Below are 24,677 nucleotides of genomic sequence, written 5' to 3'. Positions count from 1 at the left end.
CCCCATTCCTCTTTTTTTTTTAATGCAGGCTGGTATTTTGGAGTCTCTGTTAGAAACAGTTTAAAATGACCCAGTGATAAGAGTGGTAAGGGCCGACAGCTTGGATACCAAGCAGCCTGTGTGGGTTTTAAGCAGTCAGTGAAACTTGTAGAACTGTAGGCAAGCACTGGTGATCCCTGACACAGACCACCTGAGAGCACCTGAGCAACATACCTGTCCCAGTTCTCATTAATAGTATCTTTAAACTGCATGTATGATGCATGCTAAATATATTTATCTGATAAACTCTCTTGAACTGCATTCAGTGTAAGGATAAAAACATTCTGGAGAAAAAAAAGAAAGTTAATCTACATTAGATCACCTACCTATGCAAGTCCTGCCATCAGGCCCTAGCTGTAGTCCTGGAGATGGACAGCGGCAGCGCACTTCCCCTTTCAGCACATCACAGCCATACTGACAGTTTGCCATCAAGCAAGAAAGGGCATCTGGGGGAAAATGTATTTAGATAAGGGCTCTGATCAGTACCAGAAAATGACTGAAAACTCTGGAGAATTAAGACATCGTTTAATTACGACAGAAGTGGGAAAATGCTTGTTGAATGTAACAGGTATCCGTTTGGGCTCTAAAGAGCAAACACATACTTAGTAAATTTCTACTTCCCACAAATTGCATCTCTAGGGGGAAGAAATAAAATTAATAAAATCACCACAATTGTAGCATATTCCTCATGGAATGCATCCCCCATAAGGAACATGAAGCCTCCTGGACCACACTGCCATTTTAAAATAAGAGTATTCCTACCGAAAAATAATTTCCCTCCCCTTCTCTCTGTCCAAACACTCAAAATATCCACTTTCATGGGAGCAAGTAGGAACCTGATCTCCAGTGAGACGATAGTATAATATTATAGTCAAACAACCAACATCTGCAGCTTTAATAATTTTACATTCATAAGAGCATAGTACAGCAGAGCTGCAGATGTCTTGCCGCAATGAAAACTGCAAGCACTTGTCCCTGAAGGCCAATTAACATGATTTACAGCACTAATACTACACCCGGAAGAATGCTGCTGGGGAAACTTGTAATAAAACTAATAAAATCAAAATATTTGCTCTTGTTTTGTTCAGCCTAATTTCATTAGAAAAAAAAAAAAAGAGGTTCATCTTGTGCAACCACCTAATTTCCAGCAAGATTAGTCTTTTACTCATCTTCATTTCATAAAAGTTTCCCAGGGAAACTCAAGCAGGGGTCTTGAGGAGCTCGGAAAAAAGCAAGCAACAAGCCTTGCCGTACTCGAGCACGTTCCATCTGGCATAAGCATGTAGCCGTTCAGACAGTAGCACTTGTAGCTGCCGTAGGTATTCATACACCGGTGTTTGCACGGCCGTGGCTTTAGTCCACACTCATTTAGATCTAAAATGAAGGGTACAAGGGGAAGGGTGGGAAAAGAAAACATACAAAGTATGTGTGACAAAACTACTAGTTCAAATTCCTGAGGAAAGAATTAAAAACATGGCAATGAGCTTTTTATATGCAGTCCATCTGGTAGTAAGTGTCCAGAACATCCTGCAAGAAGCACTTTGCAGCCCTCCTGCTAAGTAGTGTATTTTCTATTTCACAGATACCCTTTAAAAAATGGCAGTATATGCATTAGATTAAACACCAACAGAAGTGTCATTAAGGAACGCGCAAGCTCAGGCTGCCAGCATCTTGCCACTATTTACATTGATGCCATGTTCAGGACCAGACAGAACTGTGAAAAAGAGGAAGGAGAAAGCAAATGTCACTGCCGCAATCACTATCAGTGACTCTGATAGTGCTTCAGTGATTCTCTATCATGTTTCAAAATTAGTCGCAGAGGAAGGTAGGAAAGCTGATGCTAACCTCCTTTAAATGATCTTACAGCGAAAATTTATTCCTTACCATCAAGAAGATACTGAAAAAAACCACCTGGTATCAATGATATTTGTCAAGGAGGCTATTACAATTTAATACAGAGTTCACAACTTAAATTGAAAATATTCAGCCTACAATTTTCCTATTAGTAGACAAGGCTTCTAACAAGAAGTAAAGATTGAGTGAGGATTTCCTTCAGAATTCTCTTCCAAGAATACATGCTGGGTTTCTCTAAATAAACCAGAATAATTTGTTACTTGTATGCTGTTATTTGTGTGCTGATGAGTAAAGATGCCAAAAGAGGTGAAAATAATAAATCTGCTTATAAATCCAGCCAGCAAGTACTTAAACAACTGCTTTACCACCCCTCATCTCCAATATTGCACAATGCAGTCTGGAGGTCTGTTACAGTAAGGGAGTCTCTGTTACTTCCAGGAATTTTCCAGAGAGCCATCTCCACTGTTAAGCACTTTCTCACCAAGTGATACTTTACAAACTAAATGTGTAACAGAGCTAAGTATAAAATACTTAACTAAAAGCAGGGACAGAGTGAGGAAAGGGACTGACAGAGCAGGAATTTAACAGTGCCTGGGCTAATTTCTAGTGCTTATATCCCACTGCATGTAAGCTCCTAAGTTTAGATACTCTTGAAGACTTTACCCTTAAGAACTGTCTTGTGCTTATTTCCAGAGCCACAATCACAGATCCAAAGTTGACACTGATAAGAATTTATGACTGTTCTCAATGTGCTGTCTTGCATATAGTATAGATTGCATTATGAGCCTTAAATAATTGGGTCTTTCTATAGAACTCTGGATACTACACCACCATCTGGTATGAAATATTCTTAGTACAGAAATGAAAGCTGTGGAACTGACAAATAGACACCTATTAGTAACATATTCTGAAAATAACCTGATATTAAAGAGTATCAGGATACCTCATTACATGCTTTCTGTTCATGGCATTTTGACTGAATTATTTCTATTGCCTTCGTTTCATTCTATTTCTGCCTGCGAACAAATGCCGTTACCTCAGCTTTTGACTCTGATTCACATCTTCAAAAACATGCTGAAAATAAAACGCCTGTGCCATGAAAAAGTCAAAAAGTTTTAACCTTGGCTGAGGTAACGGAAAGCTGAGGTCGCAAGGCAGCAGAAATAGGCTGTTAGCACAACACCACTTAAACCTAAACCTCGTGGGTCATGGGTTTTCAATTTTGCCTTTGAAATGAGCTATTGAGAGAATGCTGGTTTTAACCTTACAGAGTGAAATGAATGCTACTGTTTAGGAAAACAAATACTGGCAGTGCTGTGGCTGCTTAAAAGAGAAGCCAGCCTGCAAATAGGTGTGTTAAGAGCATACTGCTCAGCCCATCTTATTTTCCCCAAAATGCAATTTTTCTTCTTTTCACCAGCACAGATAGGTACATACTTGGAAACTGCATGACAAGTATCACTCAGTTTCCTAGGAGGCACATTGTATGATTAGGTCCTACCAGTTCTATGTAAAGGCCTGTATGAAAATGCTGACAGCTCTCTTGATCCACCCCCATGCACCCATAATCTTTAACAGCGTGCTTCCCTAAGAATCAGGATGCACTGCATGTGGACTGGGGGAGTGCTGAAACATTCCTGCTGTGTATGTACTCTATTAGTTTGTGTGTTTCCCATACCTTAAGTAAGGTCTGTTTTTTCAAGAACAGGTTCAGGCTAATGTTAGCCGTCAAAAAAATGAGCCGTAGCAACATACCTCTTGAACACTCTGTTCACTTATCAATTAGGTATTTCAAGCAATGTCTATAAAGACACCTCAGTATAAATGTCTGTCTGCCAAAAGAGGAAATAAGAAAAGAACAGAAGTTGCCTCAAAAAAACCCTGAAATCTAAAATGTATACACTCAAAGGGTAATAACATTTTTACATCATTTTTCTCTTAAATAAAATACAACTTTTAAGTCCCTCATCTTCACACTGGAAATTAAAATATAAGGCCCAGCACTAGTAGAAGTTTAACCAAATCATTTAATTTCCTTGCAGGAATGTCCACTCACTGTACCACATTTGAGAATTTTATCGTTCAGCCACTTAAATTCCCATGTTGCCCACAGGTTTACAGTCAATGCAAAACCAGCATAAGACAGTACATAAAAGTAACCTGACTGTTGTGGGCACTATGGAAAGCAGGTCTACAGCATAAGTGCATGCTGCTGAGCACAAGTATTTTAGTTTTAAAGAAATTAAATGAAAATGTGAATGCAGAGAAAGGACAAGACTGCTGTGCTGGCAAATTTCGATGCGACTTCTTTGACTACTGTGTGGCACCACACATGATCTCTGATAATGAGTGACTTCAGTGCACACCTAACAATGGGGGGCTTATTCTTAGGAAGATGCAATACACTCAGCTGTCTTCTTTAATTAGTTTCTGCAGAAGACTCCAGCACTTGGATCTTTTCTTCTTTTCTGCCTAGCTAACTTGGATTGGACAACATAGAAGTCAAATGTTCAATATGAAACTCACTCAGACTTTGAAAATAGAAAAACGGGTATGAAAAACCAAGTTAAAAAATTGAACTGTTATCACCATACTATAAACAGTATGGCTTTCATTTCCAGTGACTATCATTACACTACCATGTCAAACTTTTGAGAGACTTGTATCACCCTGAGAGAGTTTTGTTCACATCATTTAGTCTGCTTAATCAACAGCTGCCAAATGCAGAGGTTAACAAACCTTGTTTCTTCAACTTCCAGCTTTATGTAAATCACAGCTTTGTGTTTATCTAACCTGACAAACAATCTCCATCACTCTCTCTTTACAGAGGAACTCAAAAAAAAACCAAAAAGTACAGCCCCTGAAAGAAGAGCAGAAGAGAGAAACAAAAGCAAGTTACAACCACGAGTATGGTGGAGAGTCAAGCCTTTGCAGAACACAGGCACACAGCATCAAGGAAATACAGTTATTTGCTCTGCATGCCAATGACGCTACAGGTTCAGCTTCTGCATCACAGCCATCGGTTTATTAGCGTCCAACCCCTTTGCAAGAAATTGTACTAGTGTCTCAAGCCGTGCAGGTAGAAGGAGCACGCCGCCTGAAATACAGCACCATCTCACCCCTTGATCCTATATTTCTTGCATCGTGATCCAGGGGGTGGAACAGACGTGCCTCACTGCTGTGACCAGGTGGACTTGTATACAGCTGCTCATCTTTACAGGATGGGAAGAAGGCATAATAAAAATGAAATTACCAGATCTTTGTAATATGCAGTATTTCACCATTAAGAAGGAAAAAAAACAATCAAACAAAAAAATCCTCACCCCGTCCTCAATAAAATATATATATATATGTATGTATGAAAATCTCAAATGCTAACTTCTGAGTGACCTAAAGGGAGGTCTAGATTGCCACAGCAGCATCATCACCATTAGGGCTCAACAGTTCTGTGAGGCTGGGTTCTTCTCTTGGATTGACCCCTGGAATACAGCTTGATCCATGAGGCCCATGAACAGATGAGATGTAAAGCTTGTTCATCAGTGCTTGCACTCTATGAATGCATTTCACCAAGAACGTGAGCATACTTCACAGCCCAGCGCCATTCACACAGCTTAGAAAGCCTCACATGTCTGCAGGGAAACTCCAACATTTCCTCTGCCAACACCATTACTTTCTCTTATTGCTAATTATTATTCTAGAACAGAAATGGCCCATGGACTGAACAGAATAGGTACAACATAACAACATAGGTCATGCTTACCATGTGCAATTTGAACTTCCCCCCGGAAAGAGCAAATTCTGCATCCATTACTGCACTTTCAGGTCTCATCCTAACATGGAACTGGCACACAGCAAGAACACATACCCTGACCCCAGGCACAGCTCAAAGGTCTCACTAGATAATATAAGAGCTATAGGCCATAGCCACCTGAACTGATGTATATTTGGGACACCACAGTCAGCAGGCACCTCAGAAACTTCATGCACATCTACTAGGGCAACTTTGCCACCACTACCATGCAAGCATATTTGATCAACAGTGCCTAAAAGGCTTCCTTTAATCATTTATCACCATGTTCTTTTCCCTCCTTATCATTTAGTGGAAAGCAAAGAGTTTAGTTCAAGACCATAGCTTCCAGCAATTTTTACAGCATCCTGTTGATATTGTTAAAATAATTAGTACATATTCAAAACTCTTTCTTGGACATCATTTTCTTACCTTGGTTGCAGGTTTTTCCAGTGTATCCCGGGTGGCACTTACACTTGTTTGGCCCAACACAATCACCATGTTTGCATCCTGGCTGGCATATAGCTGTGAACAGAGGAAGACTCATTATTTGTCCACTCCAGTCATGGCTGACAGTGCTTTAGTTTGAAACAAATGGCAACGACCTAACGAATCATACCATTTATGTTCCTCCGTTCAGCATCATTATATGATCTTTAAATACCACTGTTCAAACATCAGGTGCTCTTTCAAAAATAACCACTACCCCAATACACATGGGAAGAGCAAGATACTTGCTAGTAGTCTATTTTGTACAATACTACATCGCGCTGTTTCTGGGATATTAAACCCTTTTAATATCTTATCAGCAAGCAGGCACTGTGCCTTCACTTGCACTCTCTTGTATGTATATACTATGACTCATGCCATTAAATTTGGTAAACCTGGAATATACCCCACCTATATAGAAAATGTGTGTATCAATGTCAGGCAACATACAAACAAAGCCATAGTTCAGTCACTGACAGGCAGTAGTAGCACAGATTCCAGGATTCACCGTTTTCTTCTATGACTACAAGGCAACACTCTTTACCCCCTTACTAAGCAAGTTTTGCCTGAATTTCTCCCTTTTGTGTGTTTGGATTCATGCATGGGAATGACTTTTTTCTTTTGGAGTCAAAAAGGTCTGGGTAAAAGTGAAAGCAACACTGACTGTAATATGCTGCTTTATCACGGCACACATCCAAGTCACTTCTCAGAACATTTTAAGCCTCTATTACCCAACCTGCTGTAGAGATCTAGTCTCAGACTGTGAAGTTATGGTCTCTGCTGCTTCCAGAATCAAGTTTGCCAGGCAACTTCTAATTCCCCAAATGGAGCATAAATACAGAACTTCAACAAATAATAATTAGGAAGCCATTTTTTGATATCTCTTCCAATAGAACACAAAAATTCAAACCAAACTTTTAAAACTTTAATGATAAAACAATCATTGCTTTTAAATAAATACAATTCATGTAAAAATGTATTTATAGATGCAGGATTAGATAACAGGAATAATTTCAGAGTGCAACGAATCCTGCATAACTCCGGAAACTATTTTAGAGCTGAAAATTTTAAACAACATTTCCAAGTCTTTTTTATTAGAAATATCTTTCTATTGCTAAATGTACTGTTTCATCTTACTGGAAAATGAAAGCATTTACTGTGCTGTAGAATGTTGTTTATCACTAGATGACAAAATACAGATGCAAAATTCTGGTGAGCTTACTATTTAAGCAAGATGGACATGAATTAGACAGAAATCAGAGGGTGGCATAACTTGAATGCCCTGTAATCAGGACTTACCATTTACCCTGGCTTTAAGTTCATTTTCTAAACTAAGAGTATCATTTGAAATTTGCAAAGTAACTAACTAGATCCAGCTGTAATATTAATTAACCTGACAAGAGGCTGTATCATATAACTGGATGTATTAAGGATGTCATTTAACAGAAAACTGCCAGAAGGCACTCAAAAATGTAGCTTGCATTCTAGCCAAGTTGTTCAACAGGGTTGAATTAAACAAAATTAAAACACAAAGAAGAAATTAGTTCTCGTTGTGGAAGAACTATGCAAACACATCTCTGATGGTCTAAAATCTTTTCCATAAAATTCAAAGCATCCAGAATCAGCAGTTCCCACAAACACATGCATGGAAGCATCTATTAGCATAGGCGTTTGCTCCAGTTTTCAGATTGCATGTGCCCTTTATTATCAGGGCATTTCTTTATTTAAACATTACAGATATATATAGATATATATATATATATATATATGGCCAGGTTTATCCCCTGAGGAAAGAAAACCTTGTTTTAAATCTATAGCACTGCTCTTGATGCATCTTCATAACACAATGGTGCAGTCTTTTTCTGAAAACTATCTTAAGGGAACATCTTAAAAGATAGAGGGGGATGTTTCTAGTTAATGCAAGAAATTTATTTTTCTCCAATAAACACTGTCCAGAAGTAAAGAAACAGGATTCAGTTTCAGAAACACCTCTCAGTTTAAGGGTTAGGGAAAGGGGCTGCTTACACTAGTAAAATGTATGTTTCAAAAAGTATCCCCTTGGGTAACACACAGATTTGACTGAAGAGCAACTGACACATCATGAAAAACTTCTAGAACATTGTACTTGGAAACAATTACTGCTTTTTTTAATCAACAGTTATAAACAATAAAACAAAGATCTTTGTGTAAGAGCTCATCATCACTGATGTCTTCCTCACGTCACAGACTCAAGTCTAATTAGAATTGATGGCAGCAAAATTAAGACTATGAAGACCCAACTTCACAACTTTGAAGTCACTGGGGGAAAAGAAAAAGATGTGATCTCAAGTACAGAGAAACACAAATTACTGCAATGTGTTTTTGAATGCTTCCATGAAATTTCAACTGCGCTTTAGAGAAAACACATATTGTGGAGCTGGATACAGTTAGGTAATAACTACTCTTTCCAAAAACACGTAGCACCATGGGATCAACTTGGTGTGAAGTGTTACAATTCAGTAGCTGACCCTGTGGCAATTTTAGTTTAGAGTTGACTTCAACATCTTGGTCCCTCCCTCAATTGCACAGATTGTAAATTAGCAGCAGATCAGAGAGAAAAAAATCCCATACTTGAAGATGAAAAACCTATAGAATTCAGTAATGAAATAAAGACTTTCATTTCATTTAGAAATGAAAATGTTCCACTAATTCAGAAGGTCAAATAGGTTTGTACTGGGAATCTGATGTTTTGCTTAATTCTTTTGGTTAACCAAGTAAGTCAGATACTGTATCAGAACAAAAACTACATATTAGCATTTGTCAAACAGTATACCAACTGTCTACAGATATAAAATTTGTACTATAGACCATGTTATTAAGTCAAGCATTCTACAGGATCTTCAACCGATCATCTAGTCCAATACATCTCAACATAGCTCCAGACTGTGCAATATTTAATGTCATGTATGACACGTAGATGGCTAAATCCTCATCTAGTTTACCTCCTAGTCTCAAAAGATAATGAAGAAATGCACTTAAATCATAACAGATCTCTCTTTTCTGTTTAAAAGTCTCCATTAAAGAAGATCTCAGCCCTTCAGCAGTCTACAGCTCAAGAATCTCCACTGCCACAAGGAAGAATTTCCTAATGATTGGCAACCACTATTCATAAAGCCAAAGTAATCTCAAAATGCCTTTTTTTTTTGGCACATTAAACAGGCATTCAGAAACCTATGCTTGCTGCCAAACACCATACTTGAAGAAATCCTGTTTATTAGAGTACATTCTGCACACTTTGGCTACTTAAGCATTAGGCATCTTATTTATACACAGCTGCTGAAATGCAATACAGTGTTACAACTGAAGGATTTCCATACAGAAGAGACAAGCAATCTGCAGTAAGCTTAGCAACATCTGTAGCTCTGCCAACACCACAGGCTTTTCTAATCAGGAACCAAGCCACCCTCACCAAACTATGTATCTTCCCATCAACTTGTACAGGGCTTTGCAGGGTGCTTGGGACTTAAGAAGCATTCAGACAAGTCCGCACACCTGGCTGTGGTTCCACCAGGAACATTGATATGCCCTTCCTGCTGGCCTCTACCAGAGCCACCAGGCCAGAGAGGTGGGCTGGCTAAGGCTCTGCTGCCTGCAAGTAACCCCATCTCGACAGGAGGCTGCCCTTGCACGGCAGCAGAGATACGCATACTCACTGACTCTTGAAGGACTCAGTTTGAACATGGTCAACAATGAGATCCAGGTACAAAAATAAAGTAGAGCCCAACTTTCAGCATTTCTTTTAATAGCAGGCAGTTATTTCAGCTGTTTGGTATGAGTCTCAGCATACACTATGTGTGCTGATGTGACTGGGTATTTTTCTTTCAATTTTCCACTTTACTTATTTTGTTGCAAAAATCCAGATACAGTATTTTAGTTGCTCTGCTCACATGGAGTTTATCCATTTCTTTAACACAACTGGACTCATAAGTAGTTGGGAAAAAAGTCTGTCAAGTAATATCCTCTGCATCTTGACAATTTAAATATTTCCCTAGAACCAACCACAACAACCAATGGAACATCACTTCCCTGTGATCAACCCGCATTTACAATGACTGAAATAAGCCACATCCATGGACTTGAGTCTGCTACGTAACACTCACTTAAAGAACCAGGAAATGTAGACAGTGGAGAGTTACACCAGGATGAGAAAGTACCCTTCTTACACACTTAGGGCAATGAAGTCTAGAAGATAGGAGTCTGAAAAGCTTACCAAAAAAGAAGCAAAACCATTCGGCTCTTTATAATAGTAATTGCTTTAAAAAAAAAAATTAAAAGTACACTTGTATAGACAAGTGCCATTAAACCTGCATTGCTAATTTATTGTTGAATCAGTATCAACAAAGACCTACCATTCCTCCAAGGATTTCTCCCTGAAAGCATTTAAACTGGCACTCCCATCAGACAATAATGCAGACTGAGATAAACAGAAAGAAATCCTAAGCACAACTATTTTCATCTTTAGTCAACCGCTGCTTATTCATCTAGGCCACAGAATAAACTACAACTAAACTTTCCGTTTAGTTTTGTTACCCAATTCATTCAAGAAACATCAGCAAATAAACTCTGGTCTCATAATTACGCATTTCAGTTTGATTATTTAAAATTATTTTTTTGAGCCAGATATGAAGACTTGCTCTCTCTCAGTTCCCACCAACTTCAATGGAATCAAGCAGGTATCCTAAAGCCTTTATTTGACCATAACTCTAACAGAGTTCTTTTTTTTTAAGGTTGACTTTTTCCTCCAAAATAAGATAAATACCCCATTTTAAGTCTCACTTAAGCTTCAGGACAAACTAAATTGCCTGTAAAAAATACACAAGGAATTGAAACATGAATGGGCAGTTTGGTTTAGGGTTGGGTTTTTGTTTTTTTTTTTTTCAAGTGTGGGAGAGAGGAAGAAAGAACTTCTGGTGAAACACATGTTGGCTGTTAGCACACATTATGCTTGCGTAAAAGCCAGAAGCCACCAGTCTTCCTAGCCCCTGCTAGCTGCTGGTGGTGTCTGAGAATGACTCAACCTTTCTGAATTATTAGTTTTTAATTGTTACACAAATACAACAAATGAAAAACACATTCAATCAATTCATTTTGGGTCTATAATGCTGAGTTTTTAAATTTCACCTGTATTTTCTCCCTGCACACAGTTCCATTACAATTGCTTATTTCTTATTCCTTGCATTTTCTCTCTTGCACAATGCCCTCAAGAGGGCTTCATTAACAGAAGCTTTCCTCAAAGTCTAATTGCTTTTTCTGCATCTCTCTGCTCAAAACTGCCTCAAAATTCCAGAGTGCAGATGTCCAACCTGCCTCTGAACTTCCATTTTCACCCCGCTGAAGTCTAAAAATATGCATAAGAGTACCTGTATTTTAAACAAATTATGCTGACCCTCTGCCTGAATGGCCTTGCTTCTGCCCTCTCTTCCCAAGCAACATATAGTCCCTTACTTACTCTGACACTAAATCCCAGCTCTTTAAAATTCAGTTTGCCCAAACACAGAAAGTAATTTATGCGTTAGCTCAGAGATGATTACATACTATTCAACTTCACAAACATTTACTGGATCCTCTTACACTGCTGAATGCAGAACAGACTTCCAATCTTAAACTCACTACTTACATTCCCCCAGTGCCAACTTTATAACAACACTTGCATGTTGGTGAAACAAGCTTTCCTCTGCGCTTCCTCTTTCACCTGAAACTGGGTTCCTTTTTCCTGTAGTGCTAACAGACCACAGCCTCCAGTTCTATACTTCTATTCCACAGCTCCCTTCAGCTCGTATCTGTCTCTATTTACTTTTTGCCATTCTTTGCAAATTATGCAATTGCATAAACATACTCAGGAAAGTAAATCTGCCTTATTCACAGTGATTTTGATCTACAATCCCAAAGGTATGAGCTAATCTGTAAAATAAATCATTGCAGCTCTTTCAGAGTTACATATTTCTTTTTGTTCAACTACATACAAACACAGGAGAATGCATGAAGCTTAACCTACCACAGTTATCGGTAGGTGGTAAAACCATGTCATACCCATAACACACGTTACAGAATTACTTTTGAAAAAAATAACTTTGCTTCCCAAATAAATGTACCAGCAGTCACAGCACACATCTCTGTAGAGCTTCATAAGCCTGACTAGGGCAACAGAGTATTAATTTTCAGATAATTTCATATGCAAAACATTCTTTACTCCATTTTCTGAAAGACAGTAAATGTCCTTAACCAACTTCTGTAACTAGAGACCGATAATATTATCAGATAAAATGGCAGTATCTATTGCCTGTATCTTTCTTCATAAATTACTTCTACTTATTTGTAACATTCATGATAACAAATGTTGTTAAAATGCATGCCTGAGCTTCCATCTAAAAGGTACAGATCTGTTAAATAAGTGGCTCTCAGTTTTTCATGCATAACTTTGACTGGGTAAATCAGTTAACTCAGTTTGCACATGATTCTGGTAACAGCACTTTAACAGGACAAACTGCAGTCAGTGTGGGCTATTCAGTGCAGTGAATTCTTTGCTTGTCTATGACTGCTGCCAAATGTGTTTCTAAACTGCACAGACCATGGTTCATGAATGCCTTGCTATTCAGAACAGCACTTGAAAGCATGCATAACTTAAGCATGGGTAACACTGAAATCAATAGGTCTTAATGAAGCCAGTGAAAGTTAATCTTACGCTTATGCACTTAAATACTCTTTAAAAATCAGTGAAAATTCGATCTAACAGAATGCAAAATTAGAAAAGCAAGTAGTATTTCATGCTTCGCCAACCTTTTAATGTTTGCATTTCAAATGCTTCATGATATTTGCTTAAAGAATGGTACTCTATCATCTCAAATGCATGTTTGTTACCCACATCTTTCTGTGTGTCTACTGAATTCCAACAGGTAGAAGCAGCCTGGCATGAATGTCTCTGTGTGGTGGTAGAAGACAAACTGGGCACTACTGCTCTTTTGTTTATTAGAATATAACACCCACTGGCTTCAGCAGAGTAACTTCCATATCATAATAACAAAGCTGACTTTCAGGGACAGTTGAACAGCTGATTGCTTTGCTCCCTTTCTGAAGACTGGTACTCCCACCACAGGGGTATGTAAACAAGACATAAGACAATTCCTAAGCAGCAGCAAACCACAGCCCTGGGTACCAATGTAAGCTAGTGCTGACTTCATTTTGCTTTAACATGCCAGTTGGTACACTGCTGTAGAGCAGGGGCTGTAAAGTTTCCCTGTTGTGGAAATGACAGCCTGCAGCGGAGGTGCAAAAAAGACAGTGGGGGGCAATAAGTGCTTCAGTCATCTCAAACTGGCCTCCCACTGCATATGATCCAATACTATGAAAGCATATTGGGTCCCCTAAGTGTGACAGGTTGTAAATATGATGATGGGAGTATAAACAGTTTTCAGGAAGGAAAAAATATTGCCTGGGACTTGATGATAAAATAAAGAAAAAAGGAAGAGAGTGAAAAGGGGAAAGTGCAAATTAGAAAGTATCTAACTGGATAGGTGACTGGGATAAAACAGTCCTGTTGATTTCCTTCCCCCATCTCATATTCCCCAAATCAAATGTTTAAAAAAGGAAGAAAAAAAAAAAGAGAAAGAACAAAAGAACATCTACATCTTCTTGTCACATATTATAGTTCTCATGTAAACTTACGACTTAGAGGCCATAACTCCAAGTCACAATCTTGCCAAAATTATTTGAAGAAATATGTTCAGCTAACCTTTGGGCTGGCACCTTAGGCTGGCTATTCTCTGCCTTAAGACGTAGAACGCTGCAAAACAAATATCCAAAAAAAGAAATTCCAGCTTTTTTTTTTATTATTATTCTGGAAGGAGGATGGACTTGGCTGGGGTTTTTATCAACTTGTTACATTCCTGGAGACTTACACACATTCAACATTCAGAGCTTTTCTGAAATAAAGAAAATTCTGATACACATTTAAAAATAGAAATACCTTACATCAGTATTTCATCGTGAGATTTAACAAACACATTCTGATACAGAAGAGAAATTAAACATAATGACGTGATGCTATTCTTATTCAATCAACTATGGAGTTACACTTTGTCATGTTTCATTTGGTACATAGTTGTAAAAATTCTCATGTTTCATGGCTTAGGTTCAATGTTTCCATCAACCAAACATAAATGCTTTTCTTAAAGAGACAGTATCCTTTAATGTAAATACAGGTATATATTAATGCTGCATCTCCACACAGCAAACATAAAGGGTTAGCATCTGGATGCTAACTTGAGAGTAATTAAAATTACACCCATTTATAAGTGTCTGAACATCTGCAACCAATAAACATGCTGGCATATAAATTTACTGGCCATTTTTATAATGTTTAAATTGTGAAAGTCACCTAAATTATAACTAATGCTTAGAGACCTCTTCAGCTGTTATTACCATATGAAACTGGATACGCTACAAAAGTTAAATAAGATTGAAACATGGATTTATGTTTTGGGCTTATTTTTAATCAATTTATATGCCAATAAAATTAATGTTAGCAGCATAGCTCATTACGCTATACAGCCTTATTATAAAAGGCTGGAACTTAATCAACAGTATCTCTTTGTAATTTAAGTAGTATGTAACCAACACTTAGCAGTTTGCTATGCTTGCAACTTATATTGGTTTAAATAAGTTTTAACCAGAAGTACATTAGCATTTGCTATAGGGGAGAGAGGCTTCCCAGGTTGTTGCAGGGCTTTGAGAGAAGCATCAAATACAAATACACTACAGCTGGGAACAGTCAAATCATGTTACGGCTGAGATTTCTTTGGAAAAAAATGGACTGTAAAACTATTATTCTACGTCTGCAGTGCAGGAGAGATGCAGTAGGGAAGTGAAAAAGGATACTGTATCTTTAACGTAGTAAAGTCATAACTGCTTTAAAAGCATAAAGCTGTAAACTGAAAAAAAGAAAGAAAACAAAGAAAAACTGAATAAAAATAGCAAAACCTCATTTTCTTGCATAGCAGTATTGCAATTTTGTATAAAATATCTTTTCTTTGAAAAGTACCAGTGATGCACAAAAATATTGGTAATTTTATAAAGAAGCAGACATGCGGTATATCAATATTAATTAAACACTGGCAACATGATGCATTAATACAGACTGCATTCTTAAACCACAAATTCAGTAACAAAAACTTATTTGGTAACAAAATCTTACTGACTTTAAGGAGGTTTCTGCTACTGAGCCAGCCTCCTGGTTTTGTGATAGCCAGTGTTTTCATTGCTCCTTATTGACAAAATAATGGTTTATCTTTGTGCATCTTGGACTATACAGAATTGCCATTTCCACTGAAAGCATTGTTACGTGCAAGAAACAGAAGTCCTAAGCAGCTCATGGCCTCTCCTCCCATTGATGTATGGGATGATTTATATGGGTAAATTCCCATCAACATTGGCCAAAATCTTTTCCTAGGCATCAGTGAGAGCACAGCCACCTCTTCCTCCCCCTCCCACCACCTTGCATCTCTGTAAACAGCTCTGCACAGTACAGATATATAGTCTTTAAGCTCACTAGGAGAGGAGCAGCAGCATAGACACTGTAAGTTTCTTCACAAGTGTTGTAAGAAGGCAGCAGCATGCACAGTTCCCAGCAAAGCATTTGGTTATGCCTGCATTTGCTTTATCAGCTTGTACAAGCTCCCCTGTCCCTCTTGTAAGTCCTATTACAAACTTCCTGAAATCACGTGCTTCCCACTAGGTTCACCTAAATCTAAATGTTAACCTGACACCCTTCAATTTACACTTTTTAATGATGCACTGCCAAGAGGAGCCGTAACCTGACGGCTTGATTTCCACTTTTACTAATAGGCTATTTTACTGTATACCTTCTTGAATGCTCTATCCTTGGGCTTTTAAGCCAATTGTCATTGTTTAAACTGCCAGGAAACTACTTAGCTGACCTACTCTGGTTTGGCTCCCCTAGGTCAAACTTCAGTACAGGGGGATAACCAGATTGAGTTACAACAGATGGATGCTCTGATAAGAGCGCACTCATCTTCACAATTCCCTCTCAAGACAGACTTTATTGACTTTGCTATTGTTTAATGAGAATTCAATATTGAAATAAGTAATCAAGTAACATCACTACTTGTAAAATCCATGTTCAGTGGGATTTCATTCCCATTAAGCATCTTCTGTTGGTTGAACTTTCTATCCACCAGACAAAACCTCAAAGTACCCTCTGCTGAGGATGTGACAGTAGACCTGCATTCGTTTAAAACCACTGCAGATCCAACCTTGTATTTTGTACATACGTGAAAACAGCAAAAGGAACCCTTTTTGTCATCACCTCTAGCAAAGGAGTTGTCCAAACTGTAACACAGAATGAGAATTCAAGATGGTTTATATTGCTTTTCTGCAAAAAATTTTGCTTGACCTTTTAAATCTACATTAAACTACTATCTCTTTCTACAGTTCTTGGCTGTTAAACTGCAGCTAAAATTTTGAAGCAAAAGGCACCCTACATCTTTGTACCTTGACAACATATAACTAGCATACAAATCAATTACAAACAGACATGCAGCCAAGTGCAAAGCAGGTGTATTTCGTATATGAAAGACAAACACATGTGGAAACCATTTTTATAGTTTTTGAGAGAACTACAGAGATATTTGTAAGCCAGCTAAAAGCAAGACAGGTGGACCATTAGTTCTAAGAACACCTTTCAGGAAACCAAGATGGATTAGCAGAAAAATGTCCACAAAACCCCATTTTTCAGATAACCCCTAGCATGGTCTGTTGGAAACTAAAGGAAGGACTTCCACTTTCATGCTGAAGAATGAAAAGCATCACACTACTTCTCACATAAGTCTCTGCATGAAATGGGTGTATCTCTTATCCCTTCTGTTAGTGTTCTGATAGGCTAACAAAGTTCCAGAGCTCACTATGTGGGTATATATTCACAGCTCATTTCTGTACACTGGATTACCAGTGAGGGTAGGTCAGCAGTGGTCCCAAGGGCTTCCCTACTGCTTGGCACACCTCTGACCAAGCAGAGACACTTGGACAGCAAGGCCCAGATTATCCTTTCCTTGAGAAACACTCCAGAAAACAGCCATCCCTGACAGTGGAATGCTGTAAAAGACATCTCATTAGGGGGGAGGACATGACAGGCTTCAGCAGGTCTCCTAGACTATGGTAGCTAGAACACAGGAATGGACACAACTGTTTTCTGTTCTGCAGTTGACATTTCTCATCCAGCCCTACCACTGCAGGAAGTGCAGATATTTCAAATCACGACAATTAATGCTGAATAACATATTTAAAGAAAAAAAAAAAAAAAAAGATAAAAATGGTTGAATGCACTCCCTAAGGCAATTTTTTTTTTTCTGCTGGCACACAGAAATGTGTATTTATGCAAGATGTGTGCAATGATGCGGGCCCCAATTTGGGTTTCCCTGTATGCTTTAAAATCCATTGACTGGGTACCGGGTTACGCAGTACGCAGATGCAGTTGCCTTACAATGCAAAAGGAATTAGGAATTAAAATTGTACCGTTGATATTCTGCTGTTACCAAAAAACGTTCTGTCACAAGAAGTCAAAACCCCCTACTCAGAAAGAAGAAATCCAGAAGAAATTTTCTACCCTCACTTCTGCTCTGGGTTATAGTCTTGCTGTGTGCACAACAATAGCACATAAAAAACAGAAGTCAACAGCCCTATTTTTACATATGTCTCTACTTTATCAACATAACATTTTTCACAGAAGCAGGCTTTTGTGTGATTACTCTCACCCACACGTATTATTCCCACTATCACTTATTAAGGTGCAAGTAAATCCCAGAATCTGGACTACAACATGCGATTTTGGACTGATTTCAACTGGGATATTGAATATCTAACTTTAAAGGACTGATACTGTGAGTCCACCAATGTAAAGGATCAGCTCTACTGATGAGCAGGGTACTTTACATAAACTAAGAGTTGTTGCTATTAACATTTCTGCTGCTTCCAAATTAGACTTTTTACACTCAGGGTTTAACCAATAAACCTGGTTTACACACCAGATCAAAACCTCAGAAAAGCTACTTTGTTACATTAGTGATGAGATATATCCACAGTTCTAAATCTAGATTCGGCCATTAAACAAGTGTGGATGGATTTTCAATTTACAGGGACTAAGAAATGCCAATGAATTTGAGTTAGGTTTGTTCAGCCCCTTTGAGAATATGCCTATTTTTAAATCAAAGTGGATCTAGTTGTCTAAAACTTGGATCCCACTTTGGTGTTCATAACATGCAAGAAATAAAGAAGAAAAAAAACCACCTCATCCAACCTCCTTCAAAGTTCTTGATTATTTCAGTTGGAAGGACACCTAAGTGCATTTGCTGGAACTGGAAAGGGCATTTGGGAAGTCAATTTCATCTCGCAGAAGAGAGAATATTTGTACTAGCTGAGATGTTACAGCTCACGCTGACAGTTTACAGACAGATCAGACCTATATGCACTTCCTTACATGTACAGGTCTTGGTGTAATTTATCAACAGGACACAGAGAATGTTTTAAAGGAAGAGCATAAATTAAAGGAGAAGCCTGATCTCAACTTCTTCCTACATGTTTATAAGAGTGAAAAGATAGCTGAGTTATGCTGACTTGCGTTACCAAGCAGCAGTAAGCATGATTATGGTCTATGTGCACTCCTTTGTCAGTCAAACTGACACAGAAGGAATTGCTCCACATTTCACAAAAGCAAGTTTAGATAACACGGTTCATTTTCCATTTGCAACTGTATGGATGGATTATGGATGGAGGATGAGGAGCAATGAGTTACCAATGTTTAATGAGTTACCACGTCAGCTGTGCCACACTGCTACCCTGTGAAGAGCTGACATATACAGGCTTAAACGTCTGTCACATTTTACCTTAAATCTCACAGTTGGTTTAAACTAACACACCTTTTTCTCAATAAAGGTGGGCAGAAGGCATGCCCACACATGTTTAGTGGAGCAGCTCAGCTGGACAGCAGAGTCTGTATTCAGGTATGTTAACAATCACCACCCCATGGCTCATTGTGGTTCTAAACTGGGACAAACCTATCAGGTACCAGAGCCTGTGTTCTTGCTACACTCTGGCTCCAGCATGGCTCTTACCTTACATTTGTTGTCAGAAAGATAAATTCAGAGGTAATTAGTGCCTACATAGTAAATTATGCTTGAGTAAGCAGGTGAGAGTCCAAAGGTGCTGTAGCACTTGGAGGCATACCAAGGATGGCTCAAACTAGTTTGAGAAAAGCAGTTCAAGCTTACTAATGAAGAGCTCAGCATTATTGCTTGAGTATTTACAGCTTCTCTTTTAGACTCACTTGTAAACTGAGTCTCATCACTAATATTTAGACCTGACTTTATACATTTTCATTGTGCAAGTACAGTTTACTCTAGAAATGGCAAAGAAAAGATACATTTAGTAAAGAAAGTCTGACGTGTATTTATGTCACCAATTCAGGGACAGGACTAGGAGGTATGCCTTTCTCCATAGAGAAAATGGGAGAACTAATTGTGTACTTGGCCCTTTGTAAAAGCACTCGAGTTTTCCTTTGAGGCCAGGAATGCTGTGTTCTGTGCCAGGTTAATCTTTTATACTGAATGCCACATTCCCAAGGTGGAGAGTTGACTACAGGTTTTCTGTTTGGCTGCAAGCACTAGAAAGATTCATTTCAAGCACTAAAGAGATTCACTTTCATTTAGTGTAATCTCCCGCTCTGTGATATGACTGGAATTCTCACCACCCACAACTGGAGAAGATTTTCTTGCTTTATTTTGACAAGTTTGGCTGCCATCTGAAAACTAGAAGGAGCTTCTAAGTTTTTGATAAAGTCTTTGCCCAAATATCTGAGACTCTTCTGAGCTAGTGATTCAAAAATAATCAGCACCCATTATGGGAAAAAAAAGATAAGAAAAAAATGCATTCAGACACCTAAGTGATAACCATATTCTTTTGAAAGTCTGGTCTTAGCTACTGGAGATGACCATGTAAAATCCGTCTCTGCAATTCTTCGAAATGTGCATAGAAAGCAAATCTGTGAATAATGGACTAAAATGCAGTGGAAGGAGGTGAGAATTCACCCAGCTTTAACCTTAAAAAACAAAAAGAGCATTTATGATACCTAAAAAAGTTTGCACTAGAAATGACCCCATTGACAAAATTCGAAGAATAAAATATACTTTTTGTGTAGTATTACTTGTCTTGTTTTCAACTTTTAATTATGAATCTTTTGCTTGCATCACTTTTGCTGTTGCTGTCTCCCAAGATCATAAAAAATGCAACCTCAAATCAGACTTGGTAATAGCGAGAAATTGACTTCCAGCTGCAATTTATGGTCACAACACAGGCAACGACTTGTGTAACAAAAGGGCCACAGGGAGACTCTTTTAATGTTTTGAGGATTTGGTCTTGTTTTTAAACAATGTGAATTTTTGATACTTGCCAATTAAGCTTTTGTAGCCTCAAACATTTAAATGCTCAATGATTTTCAAATAAAACTGCATTACAAAAGATGGACATATATGCTATCAGCTCTGGAGCAGCCTCAATAAACCTACTTCACATTCTCCTTCTTTCTCTATAATCATTCAGCCCAAGGAACCAACTACTTGGTACCAATCAGAGCCCTAAAAATCAAAGTGATTCATGGTATGGCCTGAGAGATACCAACCTGAGAACTCTGCATCAAAAAACAGTATCAGGTATGTTATGTTCCAGAAGTACTTTATTTACATAGCTTTTTTTAGCAGTCATCTGATATACCTATTAAACATTGTAGGCTTTTAACACACTTGGGAAGAAAAAAGCCAGTCTTGCTGTTTACAGATTTGAACAAAACCTTTGCTGAGAGTCCACAGTTGAATTGCCAATGCTATTTCTATCTTTTGCCTAATATTTGGCACCTGCAGTCACTGCCCTGCAGATTAAGCAATGACAGTATTTAATACCTGGTTTATTTAAAAAACGACTTGTCAGAAAATTATCTACTTTTCAGACATTTGCATCTCAATAAAATAAAAAAGAACAGTATTTATAGGTTCACTCCTGCAAAAATTTAGGGGATATCACTCATATGTGCACTGTTAAACACATGAGCAAGTGTTCCCATATCAAAGGCTATAATTTTAACAAGCTGAGCTCTCTATGACACTCCTAACAACTTTAAGTTCCACACAGTGCTAGCTGCCACCACAGAACACCTTTTGAAGATATAGTTAATGATGAAGACTTATCTCCTTAGTTATGCTGCAATCATATCAAGGGTTCTAGACAGATGTGAGAATCTCAGAGATGTTTCTCTTCACGTGTGACCCAGTAAAAGGATGCTGTCAGTTGGATTTATTCCCTTAATTTAGGGTTACTGAAAGAATGCTTGAACTTAATACTAACTGAAACATTTCCATGGACTTTCTCAGTGAAATATCAACAGCTTGGTTTCCTTCTTGGACACAAGTATTCTTGCCCTGCAGTGCTTGTAACATGACACAGTGTAGTGTTACGTCAGGCTACTAGACCAGAGCATGAAATGAAGTGGAAACCAAACAGAAATCCCCAAATTCTCATTGCCCCAGCTAAAGTTTACCTTACTCAAACACAATGATTTTCAGTACTGCTGTTAATCATAGACAGAATTTTAACATGACAACATCCTTCTAAGTCAGTCAGGCTCAGACGTGAAAAGCCTAAGCCCTGTGTTGCAAGGATGTATGTGAACACGTGAAAGAGGTGATGGGATGTGTACAAGCCTTCTCTACAAGTGACTAAAAGCCCCAGCAGCAGTGATACTCACGTTGGCATTGTCCCCAGGACAACCGGGCCCAGCCCCAGCAGCAGTCAATTCTACTCCCAAACTGACACAGTCCTGTGGAGGAGACTATTTGCCTGGGCCACCTGAGCGAGACAGTTCAAAACAGTCTAGTGAAACATTTTCAAAGTAGCTAAAATTATTTTAGATTTAAAAAAAAAAAAACAAAAGACAAACAGCAGCAAAAACCTCTCCTGCATAGAGACATATAAAAGTTAAAAAAAAAACAAAAACAAAATAGAAACTGCTTTAAGCTGAGCATATGATATTTCTATTGTTAATAGTTTAGTGTAGAAAATGTAAACGACGATAGGCAAAAGAGAGAAAACGCCTAAAATCACCGACGTGCTCTGCAGTGTGCTCACTGCTGCCGCTTCCAGGCTGGTATTGAATAATTCCAGAAGTCTGAAAGGATTTGTAAACTGGAATAAACCATCATCAGAAAGTTTCAGCACTGGCTTATTTTGCAACACACGGCCAACTTTTCTCACTGAAACATTAAAGGGAAAAAAAAAGCAAAACAAAAGTTTCCTGAACTGTTGAACAGAAATTAAATACAACAGAAGAGCCGAGTCTTCCCTTGTTCCAAGGAAATGACTCCACGGTCCCAAGCAATTACAAAGTATTGACATAAATCGTTAATGTTTTTTAACGACAAGCTGAAACCCACTGCCTTTGAACGAAGCCCAAAGGGAATGAATCCTTGAGGGGGGATCTCGCTGCCCGATCTGTCCGCACACAGAACCGCCGCGACAGCTCCCCGCAGCACCATGCGGGGTTCTCCCGCTCGCTCCCCGGCCCGCCTCGCAGCCGCTCCCTACACCTGACACGCTCGGCACGACCCATGAGGCACCCGCTCTCCGAGCATCCATTTTCACCTCGCTTCATGTTAAAACTTGAGTTGTGATCTTCACCGTATTCTGTTTCAGTGCCTCGAGGCGTCAATAAACTGATTTTATTTTCACAGCACGCAAAGTACTTCGGTTTTAATCCTTGCAGGACGCCACCCCACCGGAGTAATAAACGCTCCGTACCTCAGCCCGTACTTGAGCTGCCGAGTAACGCGCGGGGAGGACCGGCCGGAGGGCGCGGGGCCGAAACAGCCCATCGGGGAGCCCCGGGAGCGGCTCCAGGTCCCGCCGGACCCGCGCCTCCACCTTGGCCGGGGGCGGTTTGGCCGTGCGGCTGGGCCCCCTCAGCCAGCCGGCCGCGGGCACCGCTCCTGGGCCGGGAGGGGGGACTGGGGTCCCGGGACCTGTAACGAGACCCCGCCGCCATTTCACTCCCCGGCGGTCAGGAGCCCGCGTGCCGTTACTACCGACGGCGCCCCTCGCCCCGCCGGGGGTGATCCCGGGCTCCCTCCGCTCGCCCCGCGGGGCTCCAACCTGCCCGAAGCAGCACCAAGCGCGCGTCCAGCCCCGAGCAGCGCCCGCGAAAGCCGGCGCCTACCTCCTGTCAAACTCGCCAGCCACCCCCAGGGAGAGGCAGGATGCCAGGAGCAGCCGCAGAGAGAGCTCCATGGCCGGTAGCGGAGGCGCTCCCCACCGCCGCCCTCAAGGCGGGCCGTGGGGTCCGGCTGCGCTGCCACAGCTCCGAAGCGGCGGCGGCGGCGAGCTCCCGTCCCTCTGCCCGCCCGCCGCGCTGCCGGGCTGAGGAGGCGCCGCACAGGGAGCGGCAGCACCGGCCGCCCCCAGCAGAGGCGCCCGCGGTCGAGCCTCCCGCCTTCCCGCTGAGGGGCACCCAGCGGCGCGGGTGAGCTGCCGGGGCAGGAGGTGGTGGGGATGAGCTCCCGCTCCTGCCGACACTGGCCGGGGAAGCAGACCTGCGGTCTGAAGACACGAAGATGGGTGGGCTTTGTTCTTATAAGCACTTCGAGCTGCGACTTCTCATCAAGTAGGGCGGCCACCCACTGCTCTCTGCGAGCAGTCCACAACCAAAGCCAAGAGCATTAAGATCTGGCTTTCCTGTGCCAACCGAACTTCCCCCAGAAAAAAGCTTTTCGAAATAATGACAAGGTGTATGTTGTGTTTTTTCTGGCTCAAACACTCCTATTAATAGCTCTCAGATGCGTGACAAAAGGTGTCCCAAGCCTCTGTCCAGAACAAAGAATCAACAAGTTTAAACATGACCTACACGCAATGTGTAACGAAATCCTCACGCTGCTGCCAATAGTGACAACCACATCTGTACTCAACATGCAAACATACAGCAGTTACCTTTGTTTTATTTCTATGAACTACAGCTCTCAGGACTTACTGAGGGACACTTCTAATAACATCCTGTCACCAATTTAGTGTCAGAACTGCTTTGAGATCCCTCTGATTACAGACAGATGGGGCCACAACTTGGACGAGCACTGCATTTGATTTGTGCCTGTATCAAGGCTAAAGCTCACCAGCTGTACTTACAAGGGTCTAGCTGCAGCTTCGAAGCAGAAAACAAAGATCTTCTGGGTTGTGCTGTAACACAAAGCCAATGCCTTTGGGAGGGAGCATCTGGATGCCAAACACAACTTCAGGCTTTAGATTTGAGCTGGTAGTTCTGTACAGAGCATCTTCCACCTTCAAAATGCTTCACAGATAATTCAAGTAACACAACTCAAAGGGAACTACAAATAGTGCCAGCAGGCTTTTGAAAAATCACAGCCTTTCC

At 40.0% G+C, this 24,677-nt stretch overlaps 1 protein-coding gene across 1 annotated transcript in view; it reads right to left on the bottom strand.

The window, feature by feature from the left end:
* NPNT (nephronectin) overlaps window positions 1–24,131 on the bottom strand; it is a 45,135-nt gene extending 21,004 nt beyond the window's left edge. Inside the window, exons 1-6 of the mRNA XM_061478068.1 lie at window positions 23,475–24,131; window positions 22,011–22,111; window positions 6,113–6,205; window positions 5,013–5,105; window positions 1,294–1,413; window positions 366–485 (exon numbers count right to left, since the gene is read on the bottom strand). Coding sequence (XP_061334052.1) covers window positions 366–485; window positions 1,294–1,413; window positions 5,013–5,105; window positions 6,113–6,205; window positions 22,011–22,111; window positions 23,475–23,545 — 598 coding nt within the window. The 5' untranslated portion in view covers window positions 23,546–24,131. The remainder of the gene's footprint in view (window positions 1–365; window positions 486–1,293; window positions 1,414–5,012; window positions 5,106–6,112; window positions 6,206–22,010; window positions 22,112–23,474) is intronic.
* Window positions 24,132–24,677: the final 546 nt, after the last annotated feature.

Source organism: Pezoporus flaviventris, unplaced genomic scaffold (genome assembly GCF_033815535.1).
Source record: "Pezoporus flaviventris isolate CSIRO_AGI_PZ_B2104156 unplaced genomic scaffold, CSIRO_AGI_Pfla_v1 ptg000002l, whole genome shotgun sequence".
Classification (NCBI taxonomy): Eukaryota; Metazoa; Chordata; class Aves; order Psittaciformes; family Psittacidae; genus Pezoporus; species Pezoporus flaviventris.
The sequence above is the reverse complement of the archived record's forward strand: the minus strand, read 5'-3'. Positions and strand labels throughout refer to the sequence as shown.